This window comes from Hemiscyllium ocellatum, chromosome 12 (genome assembly GCF_020745735.1).
Source record: "Hemiscyllium ocellatum isolate sHemOce1 chromosome 12, sHemOce1.pat.X.cur, whole genome shotgun sequence".
NCBI lineage: Eukaryota > Metazoa > Chordata > Chondrichthyes > Orectolobiformes > Hemiscylliidae > Hemiscyllium > Hemiscyllium ocellatum.
Window position 1 is genome coordinate 19,268,583 of NC_083412.1, and position 19,712 is coordinate 19,288,294.

A 19,712-nucleotide genomic window follows, 5' to 3' on the forward strand; every position below is an offset into this window, starting at 1 on the left:
AATATCCTTTAGGGAAGGAAATCTGCCATTCTTTTCTGATCTGGGCCTACGTGTGACTCCAGACACACAACAATGTGGATGACTCTTAACTGCCCTATGGGCAATGAATACTGGCTGAGCTAGTGATGCCCACATCCCATGAATTAATTTTTTTTAAACGAGTGTCCCTACTTCTGAGGCAGGAGGCAGGTAATAACATGTCTGAGCACATTGATTAGAAAATACCTTATCTGCAATGATATGTATGTCTCTTCCAGTCCATGCAAATGCATCACATTGCAAGCCAAATTGACACTTGGTTGTCTGTGGAATTCTTCGCACATTCAAAATTATCCGGTAAATATTAATCAATTGGAATCTCATCTAATTTTAGACACTGTTGTGAGCTTTGGAAGCATGGAAGTTTTGCGAACCATCGAAGACTTATATTGATGCTGCGTAGATGTAGCATGAAACAGCTGGTTTCACCTGTTGCTCAACTGTTTGAGATACCTTCCACGTCCGGGTTATTTGGAGATATACTGAACACACTTCATAATACAGTAACAGGATACAGCCATCAAACCAAAAAGACTTCCCAAACACTGGTGGATTGTACCAAATAGTTATAGACAGCAAAGCCCTACCTACTGACTGCACCCAATCAGCCACTGTTTTCAAAACTCAGAACACAGTATACAACACTAAATGTGATTCGCAACTGGACAGCACCACGCTGGTTGATCCGAGTGTGCGAAGGATTATGCTGATGCCTAATTTGGGCTCTGTGTGCACTGCAAACTATGTATACCAATACAGTAGGGCATTATTCTTTCAAAGAATCCTTACAGTGTGGAAGCAGGTCATTTGCCCCATTGAGTCCACACTGCCCCTCTGAAAAGCCCAGGCACACCCTGTACCTTATCCCTGTAACCCTGCATTTTGCATGGCTAACCCTGCATATCCCTGAAAACTGAGGAATATTTGAACAAGCCACTTTTCTAATTGATTTATTGTTTTACCTCTCCCCTTTATTCCTGATTTTTCACATTGACATTGAGATAAATTCAAGAACAGGAAAATATGTTTTGAAAATCTTTATTGCCATCTATAAGTTAAATACATGCCATGCTTAACAGAACTGTTTAAATATTCATTTTAATTGCATTTGACAATATAGTCTGACATTTGTGATTATTAATACATAATTCAAAACTAGATATAATTTATTATATTTCTTTATGGAAAGTCTCATTACCAAAGCCAAAGATAAAAGATCCAGTTGATTTTTAATATTTTAGTATTTTTAATATCTAAGCAATTCTATTCCCTTTGCCTTATCTCCAGCAAGAGGACTTGTCACCACTGCTAGTCTGTAAAGAAACTGTTGGCAGATACATGCTGGAGGATTGTTACTGAGTCATCCTATATGTATTTCTTGCCCATGATGAATGATGTGACCTGTACCAGGTGCTTCCCCACAGTGACATGACTAAGATTTGGCACTTATTGTTGATGATTGACGACGATTGTTCCTCGTCATTTAGTGGCACTGTGTGAAATGTCTTCGATATGCATTCCTTTTGATTTGGTTTGCATGCTTTGCCCATTCTTGCCAATGTTTGTTCATCTCCCTTATTGCTACCTTGCCTTCTTACCTTGTATGCTGTGTTCAGTTTATTACATCTTCCCAAACCTAAGCCCTTGCCTCCAAGATTTAGTTAAGCTGTCTCTTCACCCTAGTTGTGTATTTTGCCAGAATATTGGTCCGAACATGGTTTCAAGGAAGACTGTTCCAAAGGTACAGCTTTCTTAGGGGCGGAGATGAATTTATAAAACATTCCAAAGTATCAAAAAAGCAGTTTGGTAAGCATTTGACTTCAGGAGTGCACCATATAAGCTTATTATCAGTTAAGCTGCAACAATCCATTTTGAGACAAGCTTGCACACATTGAAATGGTCTCATTATTATTTAATAGTTCTTGAATATCTATAGTGTTAATAGACAAGAAATTAGCAACTTGGAGCAAATTCAGTTTCATGCTGTTAGCAAGAATTTGGATGTTTGAATGATGAGTGGATCATTGCAATTAGACAATATCATTCTGATGCACATAATATCAATTTGTTTACTTTGTATTTGTATTTAATTCAGAGTGGGTTCTTTATTTGGAGAGCTGTACAACACACACTGAAGCAGATCAGCCTATTGGGGCAGTGCCAGCACATTGTAGCTCTGCTGGAGTAATCTAGAATTAATTTCACTGTCTCAATCTGCAATTAATGAAACTGTGAGGCATTATAGCTACTTTACTGAGCATTGTTACTCAGAGCCGAATGGTTAAAGCTGAATAGTTTCCAAGACGTAAAGTACTGTGATAGTAACTTGCATATCACCTCGTGAGCCTAGAATATTTTGCTGAAATGTTTCATGCTGAAGACATGGAGAAATCGATGTTGGAAATATTACTGTAGATATTTCGAAGATTGAGGCTATGAAAGTTTTTGAGATGAAGTTTTGTTTTTTTACTGTACAGAATGTTCCAGTAATACATGATCTAAATTTATTTATTTTATACTCTTAATCAGCAAAGCAAGCCAATGACAAGTGGAAGTGTTATGATGGAATAAGATGCTTGTGGACAAATTGGAACTTTTATAATGTAATCGGGTGCTTTGAATTCTGTTTTGCAATTTAGTGGTGCATAGTATATTACATCATTATGTTAATCTACCAAGCAGCCTTTTTTTTACCATCATCTTATAATGGCAAAAGAATCCTTGTTACCTCAGTGTTTGTTACTGTGATGTGCAGCACGCTTCTGTATTATTTGTAAAGCCAAATTTACTTCAGAAAATGAAGTGCATCACTCTGAACAATTGATCCTTTGGAACTATCCAAGCTGGTCAGTAACTTGAAGTCACTCTTTAAAGCCATCATAACAGTCTCAAACTTTAGGGTCTCCAGCGTGCATATAAAGGTGTTATCTTCTTTTAGGACAAGCCGTGCACCACTTTCTGATTTAATGAAGTACTTAAACTGGATGGCATGTGATGACACTACAAATTCCTCAGGAAACCCATCTAGGCGGCTTTTTGACACTTGAATAATGCGTGTTTTTACTCTTGTTATGAAATCTGAAGCATTGCAGTAGATTCTGAGACCATGAGTGCGGTCATGGCTGTCGATTATTTCCAGGAATGTTGTTGCTGACCCTTCCCGCATGCTCACAGACTTGGCTGTCAGAGCATCTGTCAGAGGCTTTATTTGATAGAATTCTGCCTCCTTTGCCAAAAGTTGAAACTCTTGAAATCCTTCTGGTAAGAGAAGCTCGCCATTTCGCAGGAAGTTGAGGACATGCCTGAACAGTGTGCCATCACGATCTATGAAATAATTCCCATCAGCATCAACAGTATTCTGAATTTTGCCATTCACCAAAGCTTCTGGTAAGGAATCGGCGTATTTGGTTAAAGTAGATCTCTGTGTTGTGTAAAGGTGCCCACCTACATTAATAGTGATCACGGACGACTTGCAGTTCTTGCCTTTATGCAAAACTTCTGTAATGTTGCATTTTCCTTCACAGGCAGTTTCCTTCTTGTTGATCTTCCCTTCCATTCCACACGTCTTGATATTAATTAGGCGTTGGTGGGTCGCATTTGCTAGTTGTAAGGAAGACCTGTGCACATACAAGAGAAATAATGAAATGGAAGTTGGCAGGGTTTCATAAGATCTCAGCACTTTTTCACTGTAAATGATATTTCAACTTAGTATTACAGTAAGTTTGCAACAACATAGTTTGATACCAAAATTTGCCCTTATTTCTCGAAATGCAGAAGTGCATTTGCAACCTCTTGGTGAATTAAACGTGTCTGACTTTATTTTTTTTCAGACATCAGCACAAAGTATTACAAAAATTGCATCTGTGTGGAAGATGTTCCACATGCAGTCTGTCGTGAGATTTGCTCTCCACTGGAAGGGAACTAATATTGATATAGATGTTATTTGTGTGCACAAGCACTGACCTATTTTGTTCATATGCATTGGTTGCTGTCTGTGATTTCTCAATAGCTTTGGTGAAACAACAGAGCTAATCTCATTCTCACTAATGCAGACAAATGGTTTTAAAACTGTTCACTTCAGAATGAAGTGTTTTTGTGGAAGGCTTCCAAATTTCCTATTTGGAACTAGAAAATTAAATTGTAAGAGACTACTACACTTCCATGTCACTTTCCACAACAGACAGAATCTAGTTGGAATTCAAATGCATTTGTTAAAAACTTTGATCGTTTGTCTTATTTTCAAATAAGAAAGTATACAGTATATTTCTCCACAGTCATTCTGATTATCCAGTCTTTACTAATTGAAGGACTTGGCATGTTTCTTTTATGGGATTTACTGTAACTCTAGCATGCAGGAATTTAGCATAGATGATATATTAGGCTGTCCATTTCAGGTGACAGAGTGGTATTGTTCAGAAATGGCCAATTACATTCTCAACGCATAAGTTGTCATAAGTTGCATAAGTTCTATCAACAAACACATCAAGTTAGACCTCATCTACCTCTGCCTAAGAAAAGGAACAGGAGATGACTTCACCACAGGAAATGACATCACCAACCCAAAGAAACCCAAACATATAAATAGAAAACAGGAATTTTCAGCATTCCTTTGCATGAGGTCCACTAGTAAGGTAATGAAACATCTGGAAATGAACCTTTCAGCTCAGCGAGCAAACCACATCCATAAGTTGTCAACAGAATTAAACATTTTGATTCAAATATTGTTAAAGTTATATTCTCCTATTTTTGGAAGCACAATTATTTAAAAGCTTTACTTGCAGATTTTTTTGTCTGATTATTGACTAATTCAATAATTTATTTAAGACATTTCAATGAATTTCTTTCATGTCATTAAATTCATTCTAAACTGGTTTCTCCCTGCCAATTGGACTATAATTCTTTCACTTGTATCTTGTTATCTTTTCCACTGGCTGATGGAAACATGACTTCAAATATGCAGCAACTTGAGAACTTATGGACCTTCTCTCTTGTTTGTGTGGTTCAATAAATGAGAGGGTACCAACACTGTTCACAGGGAAAGAGCTAACAGTGTTCCAAGACGTTAACTGACTTGATTTTTAGGCTCAGATTTGCAGAAGTGTGGTGATTCCATGCATCAGTTAAAATGGCTCCATGACCAAGAACACAGCCCCCATTTCCAACAGAACCTATTTTTGCCATAGCGTAAAGGTGTGGGATGTGGTTCGCACACATGGGGAATCCCAAACCTGGCAGTGTCATTTGTACTCAGCACAGAGCTAAAACAGCCTTCAGTGCTGGAGCATGGGCTGCTTTCTATTGAATAAGCTTTGTGATCCTTGATCATGAATACACATAAAAGGTGCATAAGGTCCGTGAAGCTGTCAAGTTCTTTAAAGAGCAGTAGTTTTAACTTAGAGAATGAAAGGTAGGAAAACATTATTTAACCTGGAGGATAGGAGGGTCTCTGGGGCTGGTGGAGGAGTACAGGTTGGCGTAGAAAGGCTCTAAGGTGGGTCAAGCATTACCAAGCAGAGGGCATTGAGAGTAGATGGAGAATAAATTAGCATGCATGGGAAGTGGGTGGAGGGAGGTGAGGGCCAACGGACCTGACCACCCTCATTAGAACTGGATTTGAGTCTCTAAGCACTGACTGCGCTTTTAGATATTTCACTTCGGGTACTCATCAGCCGCTGTGATTGCATCTGTGCTGTTTTTAGGAGGAATGGACCAACTCCAGTAGCCTCCAACTCATATGCAAATTTGGTCATTTGGGCCTCTTGCTTCTAAGGTGTGTGTGCCACACTCAGGCCTGGATCTTTCTCTGAACAAGTTAGAAAGCATGTGAGGGAAATCTAGACCAACATATTGCTGAAGTGCCTGAATTTTGCACAAATGTGTAAAAATAAGCTCACATAGGAAATGATAAAAGGTTTGTATCTCTGTGTGTGAATGAAGCACACAGTAAAGGTTCTCAATTGACAATATGTCATGGGCTGGAAACACAGAAATCCCAACTCTGAAGTCAAGTGAAGAAGATGGCTAAGTTTAAATTAGCTATTTGTTTTGAACAGAAAACTAATGAGACATTTACCACGTGTTGAGGTTGGTATGAATTTGAGATGTAGTGTTAACCACAAATGTGCAGTGTATGTCAATGTAGACAAGAAAAACTTCAGTTATTTCTGTTGATGTTCTTGTAGTTTTTGTGTAAGTTAATGTTTAATCAGATTTCCAGGAAGAATGTTATAATCTTGAATGGGTCAAGTATCTATATTAGGATTCAGGAAAATTGCTTGGAAAGCTAGCCGTAGGTTTAAAGTACTCCTTGATATTGTGTTCAAGCGCAGTTTGTATAGTCGTTAGTAGCCTCAATAGGTTAGAGTAATCTGCAAAATAGGGTAATCCAGCAATTGCTCAATAATGCAATTTAGGGAAGGATGGTGTATTGTATCATGCAGGATGTTAGCTGGAACATAGAAAAACGTTTTCTGGACGAGAGAAGATGATCAAACAACAGTGTGCCCTGCAAGCCAGAGTGTTACATTATAGAGTTTGATGTAGCCGATAAAGTGTTGTGTTTTTTGTTTAACCTCCATTCTCAGAATATGGGTGTTGCTAGCAATGCTAGAAATTATCCCCGATTCCATGTTTCCCTTGAGAAGCTGGTGATGAACTGCTTATTTGAACCACTGTAACCACAAAGTGAAAGTTCTCCCACAGTGATGGTTAGATGGAAATTTCCAGGATTTTTGACCCAGCAACCATCAACGAGTGGCAATATTGATATCAACACTGCAGGTTTTGAGAATATGAGATCTCTTGATTGATCTTGACGTTCTTGAAAGATACAAAAAAAAAATGCATAGACATGTTTCTTTCAAATGTTTTGATCTGGACAAAGGAATGTAAAATGAATTGACTTTATGCATTTAAGAAATTGTGTTCGTAGGATTGAGAGGATTTCCTTAACAGAGTTTATGGATTTTTTCTTGTTTCAGAAACACAAGAATTAGAGGTGATTTGACAGAGGTCTTTTAAATTATGATTGGTTTGGATAAGGTCATTTTAAAGGGAATGTCTCCTGTCATGGGTGAAACCAATACCAAAGGTCCAGCGGGTCGGGCAGTTGCTAATAGATTCAGTTAGGAAATAAGGATACTTAACCTTACTCTGAGCATAGGGATAGGGGCAAGAACGGACTCTTCAGCCTTTCAAGTCTGTTTTGCTATTTGATGAGGTTGTAGCTGATCTTCCACCTCAATACAGTTTTCCCTCATAAGGGATAGAAAATGGAACTTAGTACTGCAGGAGATGATTGAGGTAAACAACTGTATGGTTTCAAAGTAAATTAGGTGTGTGGAAAAAAAGTAAATGTCCTGAAAGCTGAGATTAGTTGATTAAATGGTAGGAGAGTTGTATATAAACACAACAAACTATTTGGGTGGAACATTCCTTTTGGTGTTTATTCGATATGTCCAAGTCAGAATGATCTATAACTTGGATGGGAGTCCGGGAGTGGTGGTGTTTCTAAGCACCACCTGTTCCGTTCTTACATTGTGGTGAAGGTTGTTGGTTTGTTAAATAAGTCTTTAGCAAGTCTCTACAGTTCATCCTGTGGATACTATACACTTCATGGTACCTATTGGTAAAATGAATGGATACTTAAGGTGGTGGATGGGAGAGTAATCAGCTGGCTTGTTGTGAACTGTCTGTGAGCTTCCAGAGTGTAGTTTCAACTGTTTCTATCTAGGCATGTTCACTCCCATCACAGGTCTGACTTCCTCCTTGTAGGTGGTGGATCATTTTTGGGGAGTCAGGAGGTGACCACTCTCCACAGTATCGTATATGTTAATGTTATAGTTTTGGATTTCAAGACAGTGGCAGATGGATATAGATAAATTCTGTGAAAGATTTCTCAAAAGACTAGATATTCTTTGAACAATGACCTAAATACATTAGTATGAGAAAACATGTAATTACAGTTGAAGTGCCTGGAAGAGTCCCTGTGGTGTCAATAGATAAAATGTTTAGAACAGTTGGGTTTATGAAAGGCAAATTTCAGAAAAATCTCGAGTTCAGTTCAGAAGATTATAACTGTTTCTCCTCACAGGAGAATCAAGTCAGTTCAGGGAAGCCAATCACCCTAGCTGAAATATTGCAGTTTGTGGAGCTTCAAAACCAGGGGAGTTTGCACAGAAAACTTCAAGGTGTTAAAACATGAGAAGGTTTAGGCCATCAGAATCATGAAAGGTTTGAGGCAGCAGAGTTGTAAAGGAATTGTGAAATTGTCTCCACAACTGGAGAAGAAAAACTGGGGAAGTTCAGTTCAATGAAGACTTAAAAGGTAGACATAGGAGTGATAGTTACCTGGCATTAGCTCTAATGGATGGCGTTGGGTAACAGGTTGAAACATTTTGATATTTGTGTTGAGATCCTCCTAACAGCCTTTTCAGGTTTTGTTTGTTTTTATTTGTGGAAGAAGCTCTATTGTTAAAGAACACCCACAGCCTTGTGTGACAATATTTCAGTGACTAATCACCATGGTGCAACTTATCACCAACTGCAAAAGCTAAATATATGATCTTTCAGGCCAGATTTCACTGTGGGACCTGACTTGTTCAACTGAGGTGATAACATGACCCAGACTTTGAACTTTTTGTAGCTTTCACAGTTTAAATTTCTGGTCAATGACTGTCTCCAGCTGTTTATTGGTCAGGGATTTGGTGGCAGAAGTGCCATTGAATGTGAAGGAGATGTCGTTGGAGATGGTGACCCTCTGATGTTTATATGCCACAAAGGTTTCTTCCTGTTTACAAGCTCAATGCTGTATATGTCCGCGATTCACTGGTGACTAAACATCAAAATCATTCCTTTGACTGTAAGTCTTGCAGACATGAAAGTTATTATATAGGTACATTTCTCCGGGTTGTAATGAAAATGGATTCATTTTTATTTGGTAAGCTTTACTCCTGCTAATAGCTAGGCTGGGTCTTCTCTGATAGGTTTGATTTATGTGAAATGCTCTGTACTAAATTAGGTACCACAAATGAAATAAAAAAGGCTCAAGTGAACAAAAATCATAATTTTTCATCTAAATCTCCAAATGTCCAACAAATTAACTAAAAGTAGATAAATGAATATGCAGAATTTGCAATCGCATTACTTGATCTTGTCAAGCATTGATATCATTGTACATGCTGGTTTAACTCTTGACCTGTTGTAGCCTATCATTTACATTGTTCCAGAAGACTGACTAGGCAACATTTTTCAACCCTCCTCTGACCACATCATTTTGAAGGTCAGATCCTCTAAATATGTTAGCTCATCATGAACGATAATGTTTAACATCATCTGGTTAGGAAAGTGTGAAGATAGTTAGAGCCATAAAAGGACATTTTAATAAATTGCAAAGAGTTAACTTTGTGCATATCTTTAAACATGAACTTTTGAAAGTGTTGATAGTGCAGTCAGTTCTCTGGTCTCTTTGTAATGCATCTGTCTTTGTACCAGCATACCTACATTGTTCTGATACCAGTGCTCCACAATGGTCTTTTTGAGGATGATGGTGATGAATTCAAAGTCAGTCACAAGACTAACATGATTTAAACAAAACATGCGTTAATTCTGAAAGCTTAGGGAAATAATGTGACATTGTTGTTTACAAATCCTCAGAAAAGTCACATTAGAGTGTGACATGAGTTCATTATTCTTGATCAGGACAATTCTGATCAAATAGTGAAGTAGCATAGTGATTATGTTTGTGGACTGATAATTCAGAGACCTGGAATTATGATCCAGATTCGAGAGTTCATATCTTGCTACAGCAGGATAAATCTGAATTCAGATAAATCTGAAATAGAAGCTGGTGTTAATCATGACTCTGAAACTAACAAATTATTATAAAAGCCTATCTGATTTACTACTGTCCTTTCAGAAGGTCATCCACCACCTTTATCTGACACAGATGATTCCAGATGCGCAGAAATGGGGTTGGCTGTTAACTGGCCTCTGAAATGACCTAGCAAGCCACTCAGTTGCATCCTACTGCTGTAATAAAGCATACGATTAAAAGTGACTTAACTTTCATTGAGAGATCAGATTTGATTAAACATAGATGTGTACCCTGAAACAAAACCTGAAATTGCTGGAGAAACTCTGGCAAAATCTGTGGGAAGAAAGCAGAGTTAACATTTCAAATGTCTTCATAGTATATGGACATACACCAGTCCTCCTTCATGAACAAGTGGGAACTTAAACCTAAATTGGGACAACTGTACAGAAACTAATGAAATGAGGAGTCTAGATTAGATTAGATTAGACTTACAGTGTGGAAACAGGCCCTTCAGCCCAACAAGTCCACACCGACCCGCCGAAGCGCAACCCACCCATACCCCTACATTTACCCCTTACCTAACACGGGCAATTTAGCTTGGCCAATTCACCTGACCCGCACATCTTTGTGACTGTGGGAGGAAACCGGAGCACCCGGAGGAAACCCACGCAGACACGGGGAGAACGTGCAAAGTCCACACAGTCAGTTGCCTGAGTCGGGAATTGAACCCGGGTCTACAGGCGCTGTGAGGCAGCAGTGCTAACCACTGTGCCACCGTGCCGCCCCCTCTAACAAATGTTCACATTATCGTACCTTCCAGCCAATGTCCAGACCCCTCTGTCACCATCCTTGAGTATATCCTTCCCAATGGCAGTTCAGCAGAGCAGACTTATGTTCATTTGGGAAGGGTAACTCTGAGAGTCCTGTACTTTGACTCTGGACCTCGTGAAGTAACATAACCGTCACATCAAGTGTGTGTAAGGAAACCTGTTTAATGCTACCTACCACTCCCTACCAGCTGACAAGTCAGTGATCTTCCATATTGAACACCACTTAGAAGAAGGTAATAACAAAAGCACAGAATTTACTCTGGGAGATTTCATTATCCATCACCGTGGCTGGTTTGATAATATCACCACTGACTGAATTGTTTGCTGTGGGTAGTGAAGAAAACCAAGCAGCTTGACCTTGGCCATACCAGTTTAGCCATTGCAGATAATTCTGTTCATGACAGTATTGGTAAAAGTGACCATCTCTAGTCCCAGTGGAGATTTCATACTAAGGGCATCCTCCATTTGTTGCATGGCACAGCCATTGTGCTAAGTAGGAATGATTTGGAACAGAAAGAGCAGCTCAACTGAGCAATGATGAAGCAGCATGGGTTATCAGCAACACCAGGATTGTGTTCAACTGCAAGTCATATACTCATGACCAAGTATATCCCTCAGCCTCCTATTTCCATCAAGCCCAGGGGAATCAACTTTGGTTTAATGAAGAATAGGGGAAGAAAGTGTCAGAATCAACACAAAGAGCATCTAAACCTGAGGTTCTAACCAGCTGAAGGTACAGCACAAGACTCCGTGCTTTCTGGCCTACAGCAACAACATGCTATCAACAGACTGAAGGTTTCTCTCAACCAATCCATCAGATCAAAGCACTATGATCCTGCCACAACAAGTCATGAATATTGGTGAGCATTGAAACAATTAACAGGATGGAGGGACTTGATGACCATCCCATCCTCACTAATGGCACAGTCAACATTTGAATGCAGTCTGAAGTATTGGCAACCATCTTCCGATTATCCACTTTTGCCACTTTCTAAGTTCCCCACCCCCATGTATTTAGCTCATTTAACACACTGTATGTGGATCAAGAAACAGTGAAATACACTGCATACAACAAGATGGTACTTGACAACATTCCAATGATGGTACTGAATACTTATGCTCCAGAGCTAGCTGTACCCCTAAACAAGTTGTTCCAGTACAGCTACAATACTAGCATCTACTTGACAATGTGCAGAGTTCCTAGATATACCCTGTCCACAAAAAAAAAGAACATGCCTAAAATAGATAATTACTGCCTATAGTTATACTTTCTTCAACAGGAAAGTGACAGAAGAGAACCATAAGATTGGTGGGCAAGTGCTGAGTGATAACAATGACCTGCTTACCGTTGTGAGCTTTAAATTTCTCCACTTAGCTCCAGTCCTCATTATAGCCTTGGTCTAAACATTGATGAAAACATCTCTCATCAAACAGCAAATAATCAATGTGGTATCCAGGGTTCCTCATAACGTTGACATCAATGCTAATCAAGGAAAACTCTCCAAGAGCTGGAGTCATATCTGGCTTAAAAGATGATGATCTGAGGCCAATTATCTCAGCCCTAGAAAATCACTGTGTACAGTTGTCATATTAGTATACTGACATTCAAGAAGATCAACGTCATCCAGGTCAAAGCAGTTAATTTGATCAGCACACCATCCATCATCATCAACCTTCTCTCCTGCCATTACTGGGGCACTGTGGCTGCAGCATGTTTACAAGATCCTTGCCAAGGCATCTTTAATAGCATCCTCAAATTGGCAAACTTTACTCCTAGAAGGACAATGACGTGCACTGCCATCTGCAAATTCCCTCCAAGTCATGCATCATCCTGATTTGAAACTATATCACTGTTCCTTAAATGTATGGTATCAAAATCCTTTTTAAAAAAAAGTCTTATCTGGCAGCACTATTGGTGTACCTATTCCACATGGACAGTTCAGAGAAGGCAGCTCACCAGTATTTTCTCCAGGACACCCGGGGTTAGGCAATAAATGTTGGCCTCACCAGCAATGTTCATATCCTGCAAATGAATAATAAAACAAAGTGTCTGTTTTTCACTTTAATAAATAGAGTGAGTTGTGCAAGGGATTTGGAATAGTAAAGATAATGTGGAACTGGACCATTTATACCGAATGGATACTGATACTGGTGGGGCAGATGTACCTGGAGAAAGCCTTCCTGCTCCTGTTCATTATCTAGTAGTATGCAGGGAACCTGTGTGGTGAATATCTGGCTAGGACAAAATAGATGTGGTAGCGGTTGAACAGACTGTTCACACTTGCTGTCAGTGTTTACATAAATAATAGTCAATGGTATGTGGTATTGGGGAATACCTGTATAGAAGAACAAGAGATGAGCACAAGAAAGGAGTGGCAGGGGGAGATCATTTGGAGATGGGATGAAGAAGGTAGCTGGCCAAAATAGAAAAGATTAATAAAGCAGCTGCAATGGTACTAATTTTTAAAATGCTGCCAAAAGATTCCCCAGTTGTTAATCATTATCAGGAGACAGAGGAACTTTCTCTCTGGCTTTTTTCATCTTGCCATTTCATTATTCTTGCTTGCTGCTTTTGATGAAGCACTGTAGTCAGTGTTCATTCTGAGGTTTGTTGAGAATGTTTCTGAAGAAACCTGTAAGCATTTGGTTAAATTTGTATTATGGATCAAAAGCTAGACATTTCTCTTGCTCAGGGTTTTATAAATTTGTGAGCTATATTCTATAAAATGTGAAATAAAATCAGTATTCAAAGTCACATTGGAGACAATTGGCTCACAGCTGCTCATGTTTATTTAATAGTTATTCTGAATTAATTTTGTGATACTCCATGCTTGGTTACAGGGTTTTTTTTTTATTATTGTGACATTTCATTTGTCAGTAGAAAAAGGAAAAAGGATTTCTGCACTGTAATCTTACTGTTAGAATAAATCCATTTACTTTTGTGAAAGAAAATCTTGTTTGAACCCCTTCTTTCTTACACCACATTGCCCAATCTCCATTCTTTTAATTGTTACTCGGGTCACTGTTATAATCTGGCTGAACTTGACATTTGGTAAGCACTGTGCTCTAAAGGAAATAAGAACAGGTTGCTGTTCCATTTAAAATCTCTATCTGCATTGTGTCTGGATGATTGAGACACATTGAGCAATTCTCCAATTTGCTGCAAATGTGTTGCTGGTCAAAGCACAGCAGGTTAGGCAGCATCTCAGGAATAGAGAATTCGACGTTTCGAGCATAAGCCCTTCATCAGGAATAACTAAATTCTCCAATTTGCTTTGAACCAGGAAGGCAAACAGTAGTGGCTTCTCCCTTTGAATACAATAACAAGTTAGGTGTAAATTGTCCATCCATCCTATAATTATTCTGTGCGATTAAAGGAGTATTGAATTCATTTCTGTCGGCTTACTGTTTTCCCTTTTAGCCAGGCGGGTTTAGGGAACCGAAACCATGGCTTCTGATGCATCCTGATGGAAAATTGACAGATTTTGCTGTTAGTGATTTTAAGTGCTCTTCAATGCTGTGTGTGATTCTCAAAACTCATTTTGATTTTCTTTTCTTTCCACGTTCAGAAAAACTAACATTTGAAGGAGTTGTGGTTCAGCGTGCAGAATGCAGACCAGCTGTCAATGAATCTTACATGAGATTAAAAAGGTCAGTAGTAACTTTGAGAGCAAAGCAACATTTTATTTAAATTCACTGTTTGACACGCTGTGATCTGACGTGCATTAAGTGGTTCTGACTTGATGCATACCCAGTCAGAGTATTGCCGAGGTCGTGAAATTCTAACTTAGTTTACCTTCTGTGTAAATGAATGGAGCTTTTCACCAAAATACTGTGATGTGCTACTCGAGGCTCCCTATTTTTATAGGGGAAAGAAAACCACTCACTTTTTCCAGAAGATATCGAGTGTCCATATCATCAATGTTAGATGATCCATCTCGAAGCCGCCTTTCTTCTGGACTGTTCACAAGATAATTTGCCAAAAGGCAAAAGGGTTCATGTCATGTGTGATTTTTTTTAAACATTCATCATGGAGTTGGCTCAGTCACTTCTGTGACCCACCTGAGTAACATGGCAACATCCTTAGCATTGATTGAGCTGAAAAACTACGTGAGTTATTGATTATGTGTGCCAGCTCCAGAATGGCGTGTTTGAGACTGGTAGGTTAAGTGTTTTAACTTACAAGGAAATTAAGTGCAGAAAAGTCCAAAATTACTGAGAATAATGTTACCAAAATTGAAAAGGCTGAATGAGAATCAAGCAAGCACGAGGGTGTATGGTAAGATAGACAGCTCAAGATTTTACTTCATTATGGTGTCAAACCTACCACTCGGTCATGTTGGAACTCCAATATCTGTACTGAGGGGTACATTTGATGGAAAAAGGTTAACCTGCTCTCAGTTTTACTGCCATTGCTCAAAGTAACATTAATTTTAGTATTGTACAAAAAGCAGAAACACTGTAGGGTTCTATGTGTCTTTTTAGATATTCCTGCCTTCAGAGTGAATTTAAATCATAATATTTTGGGGGGTTGGCAGTTATTAAAAGTGGAAAATAAGGGTCAGTGATGTTTTACTGCATAGCTTTAAGATGCAAGTACATCCCTGTGACAATTTTTGATGGCAATCTCACAGAGTAATAGGGAGTATTGAACGGAGTGTAGGGATATTGCCATATAAGTGTGGATTTGTGTAATTTTTAGCTGCCACAGCTGGGATGCTAGGAGTTACCTTGTCATCTTGATGCCACTGAGATCTAAAAGTGTGAAGAAGATGGGTAAGATATGGAAATGCATTTTCCAGAGTTGTGGCCAGGCATTATCAGATAGGTTCTGTCCTTCAATGAGAACATGTCAAAGTCTGCTGAGCTAAGTGTTTCCGTCAGCATTTTGTCACCAGAGGTCCTGAACAATATGGTTGTTATCACAATGGTTAAACTGGACTAGAATACATCTATAGGCTGCTCCAGCATTTATGAAATTTTTTGTAAATACGTACATAAACAGGCGACTTGCAAATTTTCTCTTTACTCAATAATTCTTTTGCTTTCTGGTGATTGCTGATTAAAATATGCTGCCTCAGCCTCTGTTTATGTTAATGTTCATCCTTTTATAATAGCATTGTATGATTCTTTACAACCAGTGAATTATTCCTCCTAGGGTCGCTATTAGATCACACCTCAATATATCTCTCAAACCATTGTTTGTACGGTTGGTCAAATAGCTTCTTCCCATTATTAACTTAGCAAATTATCGGGCCAGTAAGTGTAAAGTACTATATGTAGCATGGAAAACAGCATTATGTATTAGAAAGGGCCTTAGTGATACGGCATCTGGAGTATTGTGCACTATTTTGATTTCTGTACCTAAGGAAAAGTACTTTCATTTGTGTATTACAACATTGATTCTGGGGATAAATGCAATTTCCAAAAATGAGAGATTGATTGGAAAGGCCTGTGTGTTCCCTGGAGTTTAGACGAATGAACAGTCATTGTTGTTGAAATGTGTAAGACTTTCAAAGTTCAGTAGGTCTGATGCTCAGAGACTGAAGCCCAAAACAAGGTACATTTCTTATGTCAGGGGGTTACGAGCCCTTGGCATTCTCTACCAGTGGGATGTAGATATTCAGTCATTCTGTATATTCAACACTGGTCAATAGATATTTTAAGAGAAAAATGAGATTGTGCGAGAAAGAGGAAGTGAGGCTGGAAAAAAGCCATGATTTTATTGAATAACAGAGCCACTTTAAGGGACCATATGGCCTATTTTTGCACCTATTTGTACGATATAGAGTCATAGAGATGTACAGCAGACCCTTCGGTCCAACTTGTCCATGCAGACCAGATATCCCAACCCAGTTGAGTCCCACCTGCCAGCACTTGGCCCATTCTCCTCCAAACCCTTCCTATTCACATACCCATCCTGATGCCTTTTAAATGTTGCAATTGTACCAGCCTCCACCACTTCCTCTGGCAGCTCATTCCATACACATACCACCCTCTGTGTGATAAAGTTGCCTCTTAGGTGACTTTTATATGTTTCCCCTCTCGTCCTAAACCAATGCTCTCCAGTTCTGGACTCTCCCACCCCAGGGAAAAGACTTTGTCTATTTATCCTACCCATACCCCTCATGGTATCTGTTAAAATAGCTAAGAAGCAGTCTAAACTCAGCTCTTTTCATCCAGTACAAAACGGCAAGTCACGTAGAACAGTGAATTATCGTGTAACATTGCTATTACTTATCGAAGTCAGGATTACATTCTCCCTCAGCACTGTAGCTCTGGTGTTCGACTTTAACTCCTTGATTTTTAAGCTAGTTAACTTCAACCAAGGTGTCAATCAGAGTAACCATGTGCAGAATTGAGGAAGGGATAGAAAAAAATTCTGCCATGTTGCCTTGATCTAATTGCTATTCACTGACTGTGGTTGGAACGCTCGTATGTCTAGGCGCTTTGATGGATTCAGCTGTCAGGCCCTCAGACACTCTGCTGGTATCGGAGCAACACTGCATAGGAAGAACGGTCATGTTAGTGAGGCAGTGTGCCTCACTGAAAAAAAAACCTGATCTAATAGAGGCAGGGAGAAAGCTGAGGAAAACAAACATATTGTCAAAACATACATTATATTGCGTTTAAGGCTCTTGCAGGTTTGAAGACAGGAATTAACTGCTCTCAGTTTATGTGCAGTGTATGTACTGTTTCTTGTTTTTTTTAATGTGAAGGTTGTGAAATGAGATGGCATGCACAGGCTTGAAAGATGAATTTACCCAGATAAAGCATTTAAAAGCATAGTCGCTTCACAAAAGATAACCTTATCCACAACCAACAAACTCCCCAGAGTGCTGACCTTTGCAGACCAAGGTTCTTGAATGTTAATTATTCAACATTATTAATGCTAATTATTCCATGTTTTTAATGCACCCTAGAGTTGCCAAATGCTGAAATAAAAGCAAATTTCAACGTTACTGTTAGACTGATAAAAGTAGCTTAGTTGGGTTCTCCTATTTAAAAGCACCATGTTGTGTTTCCAATCTCATTAAAACTCAGCTGAACCCTGCGGTACTAGATATCATATATGGAATTAATACAAGTTCTGACTGACTCGTAATTGTAAATTCAAAATCGTAAACTGGTTGGAGCAATTGATTTTTATATTAAGGCTTTTGCATAGGATGTGGTAGCGGACAGACCTGATTAATAAGCTTGTTTCTATTTTCTATTTCTGATCTCAATTGCCTTGACTGGAATTGTTCTGAAGTCTGTGAGCGTTTCTTTAATGCTACAGACTGTTGAGTAACTTTCCCTTTCTCTGCCATTCTAAAAGTAAGCAGAACCACATGTGTCCAACAAGAATCTGACAGATAATCATTTGGTAATGTGACCCTGACGTTTGCAGTAGAAATGTGGCAGAGATGCCGAATGCTTAAGATGGCTGCAGTTGAAAGAGCTGCTGTCAACATACAATTCCCTCCTGATAGATACAAGGAATTATTATTTGGCATTAAAAATCCTATGTTTGGTGCTGATGTTTGGTTGATTTATAAGTATCTGTGCATATTGATTTGTTTAAATTACTTTGCTGGCATGGAGAAGTTAGTGAACGAACTGGTTACTGTTGAGCTGCATTAACTACTGGTTAGTGATTCCATCTGTGCAGCAAAACATTGAGTTCCCTGCCATGGTTTAGCTCAGTAACTCCTCCAAGTGAGTACACACTGCACCATCAAAACAAAATAGCACAAGGCAAGAAATAAAGGATGCTGACGTTAATAACTCACTTTTTAAAGAAGTGATACTGGTAGCGGCAGTGTCTCTTGAAGCATGTAATAAAAATAAAGATGTGATCATACACCGTGGAGCCACATTTATAGAACAAAATCTATCAGTTCAGAAACCACTGCAAACAGACTTTACAGAGATTGATCATTTTGGAGATTTAGTAAAAATTTCAGTATTAAACTGAAGGCAGAAGATTGAATCCCAGTTCTGCTCAGCAGTTAATAGCTGAAAGCAGACCAGGATAGCTTACTGAATTGTAAGTACTACTTCAGAATCTAGTCATAAGCAATTAGTTGTGAAATTCAGTTGTGGAGCTAAACGATGCAGTCTTTTCAGAATCTACCTACCTCAGTATCTTTTAACTTGCATTCACACAAGACAACAAGACTCTTCCACCAGTCTTTTACATTCAGTAGACTAATTTTATTTTTGTGAAATGTAACTCCCCAGATTGGGTTAAAAAAAAATCTGTCATCAGGATTCTTGAGTCGTGAAAAATGTTACTGTGCCAACTTCGATCTACAAGTTGCCCAGTATTTTGAAATAGTTTCCGTTACTGGCTCTTGTAACCCAGAGAGAAATTTAAAAAGCTATAAAATCAGCCCAACTGTTAACTATAACTCACTTGTGTCACTGTGCAGGCTTCAGAGCTCAGTCTTCAAAATACCTCCATGTTAGCATTTTACAAAAGAAGCAGAATTATACTGAGACACTGTGAAATTTAGTTGCTAGTCTACGGTAAAATACTAAATATGCTAATGCATGGTAAAAGAAGTACATTACATTAAAAAGGCTCTTACCTTCTGGAAGGAGAGACTCCTTCAGTTAGAACCGATGGTGGTTTGTAGTTGAAGTGGTCGTGCCTTGCCAAGGCAGGGCTGTACAGTGAAGAAAAGGAAATGAAGGCTGAGGAGCTGCTGATTGTTGCAGAAGTGTGGTGGCAGTGTGAGTCAGAGTGTCCAGGAGTTGGGTAACTATAAATTATAACCATGAACCCAAGCTACTAAGCACCTACGTTGGATCATCTCTGGGGGAAATTAAACTCATTATACATTACTCATTCAAAACAAAAATGTGGTAGACTGGAGTGATATTAGAGATCTGTCCTGTGTATCAGCTTATTCAATTTAACTCTTACATGGTAGGGCTGTAACCACAAGATTAAGATGATCACGTGAAGTGGGTTCTTGCTCAGCTCCTTCCCTCCTCTTCATATCTGCAATGTAATTCATTGTTTTTTTTTCCCTCACGTT

At 38.9% G+C, this 19,712-nt stretch overlaps 2 protein-coding genes across 5 annotated transcripts in view; one reads left to right on the forward strand and one right to left on the reverse strand.

The window, feature by feature from the left end:
* The window catches only part of gtf2f2a (general transcription factor IIF, polypeptide 2a), a 115,850-nt gene that overhangs the window by 73,456 nt on the left and 22,682 nt on the right, over positions 1–19,712 (forward strand). The window contains exon 6 of the mRNA XM_060833354.1: positions 14,253–14,334. Within this exon, the coding sequence (XP_060689337.1) occupies positions 14,253–14,334 (82 nt within the window). The remainder of the gene's footprint in view (positions 1–14,252; positions 14,335–19,712) is intronic.
* kctd4 (potassium channel tetramerization domain containing 4) lies at positions 1,091–19,572 on the reverse strand. 4 transcript variants are annotated; one of them, XM_060833352.1, is made up of 4 exons: positions 19,260–19,298; positions 18,459–18,493; positions 12,641–12,706; positions 1,092–3,656 (listed from the first exon to the last, which is right to left on the reverse strand). In XM_060833352.1, the coding sequence occupies exon 4, from the start codon at positions 3,593–3,595 to the stop codon at positions 2,825–2,827; it is 771 nt and encodes a 256-aa protein (XP_060689335.1). In that variant the 5' UTR covers positions 3,596–3,656; positions 12,641–12,706; positions 18,459–18,493; positions 19,260–19,298; the 3' UTR covers positions 1,092–2,824. The 4 variants fall into 4 exon arrangements, with proteins under 4 accessions (XP_060689333.1, XP_060689335.1, XP_060689334.1 ...); XM_060833351.1 differs by lacking the exon at positions 18,459–18,493 and having other exon boundaries at positions 19,260–19,343; XM_060833350.1 differs by lacking the exons at positions 12,641–12,706; positions 18,459–18,493 and having other exon boundaries at positions 1,091–3,656; positions 19,260–19,572.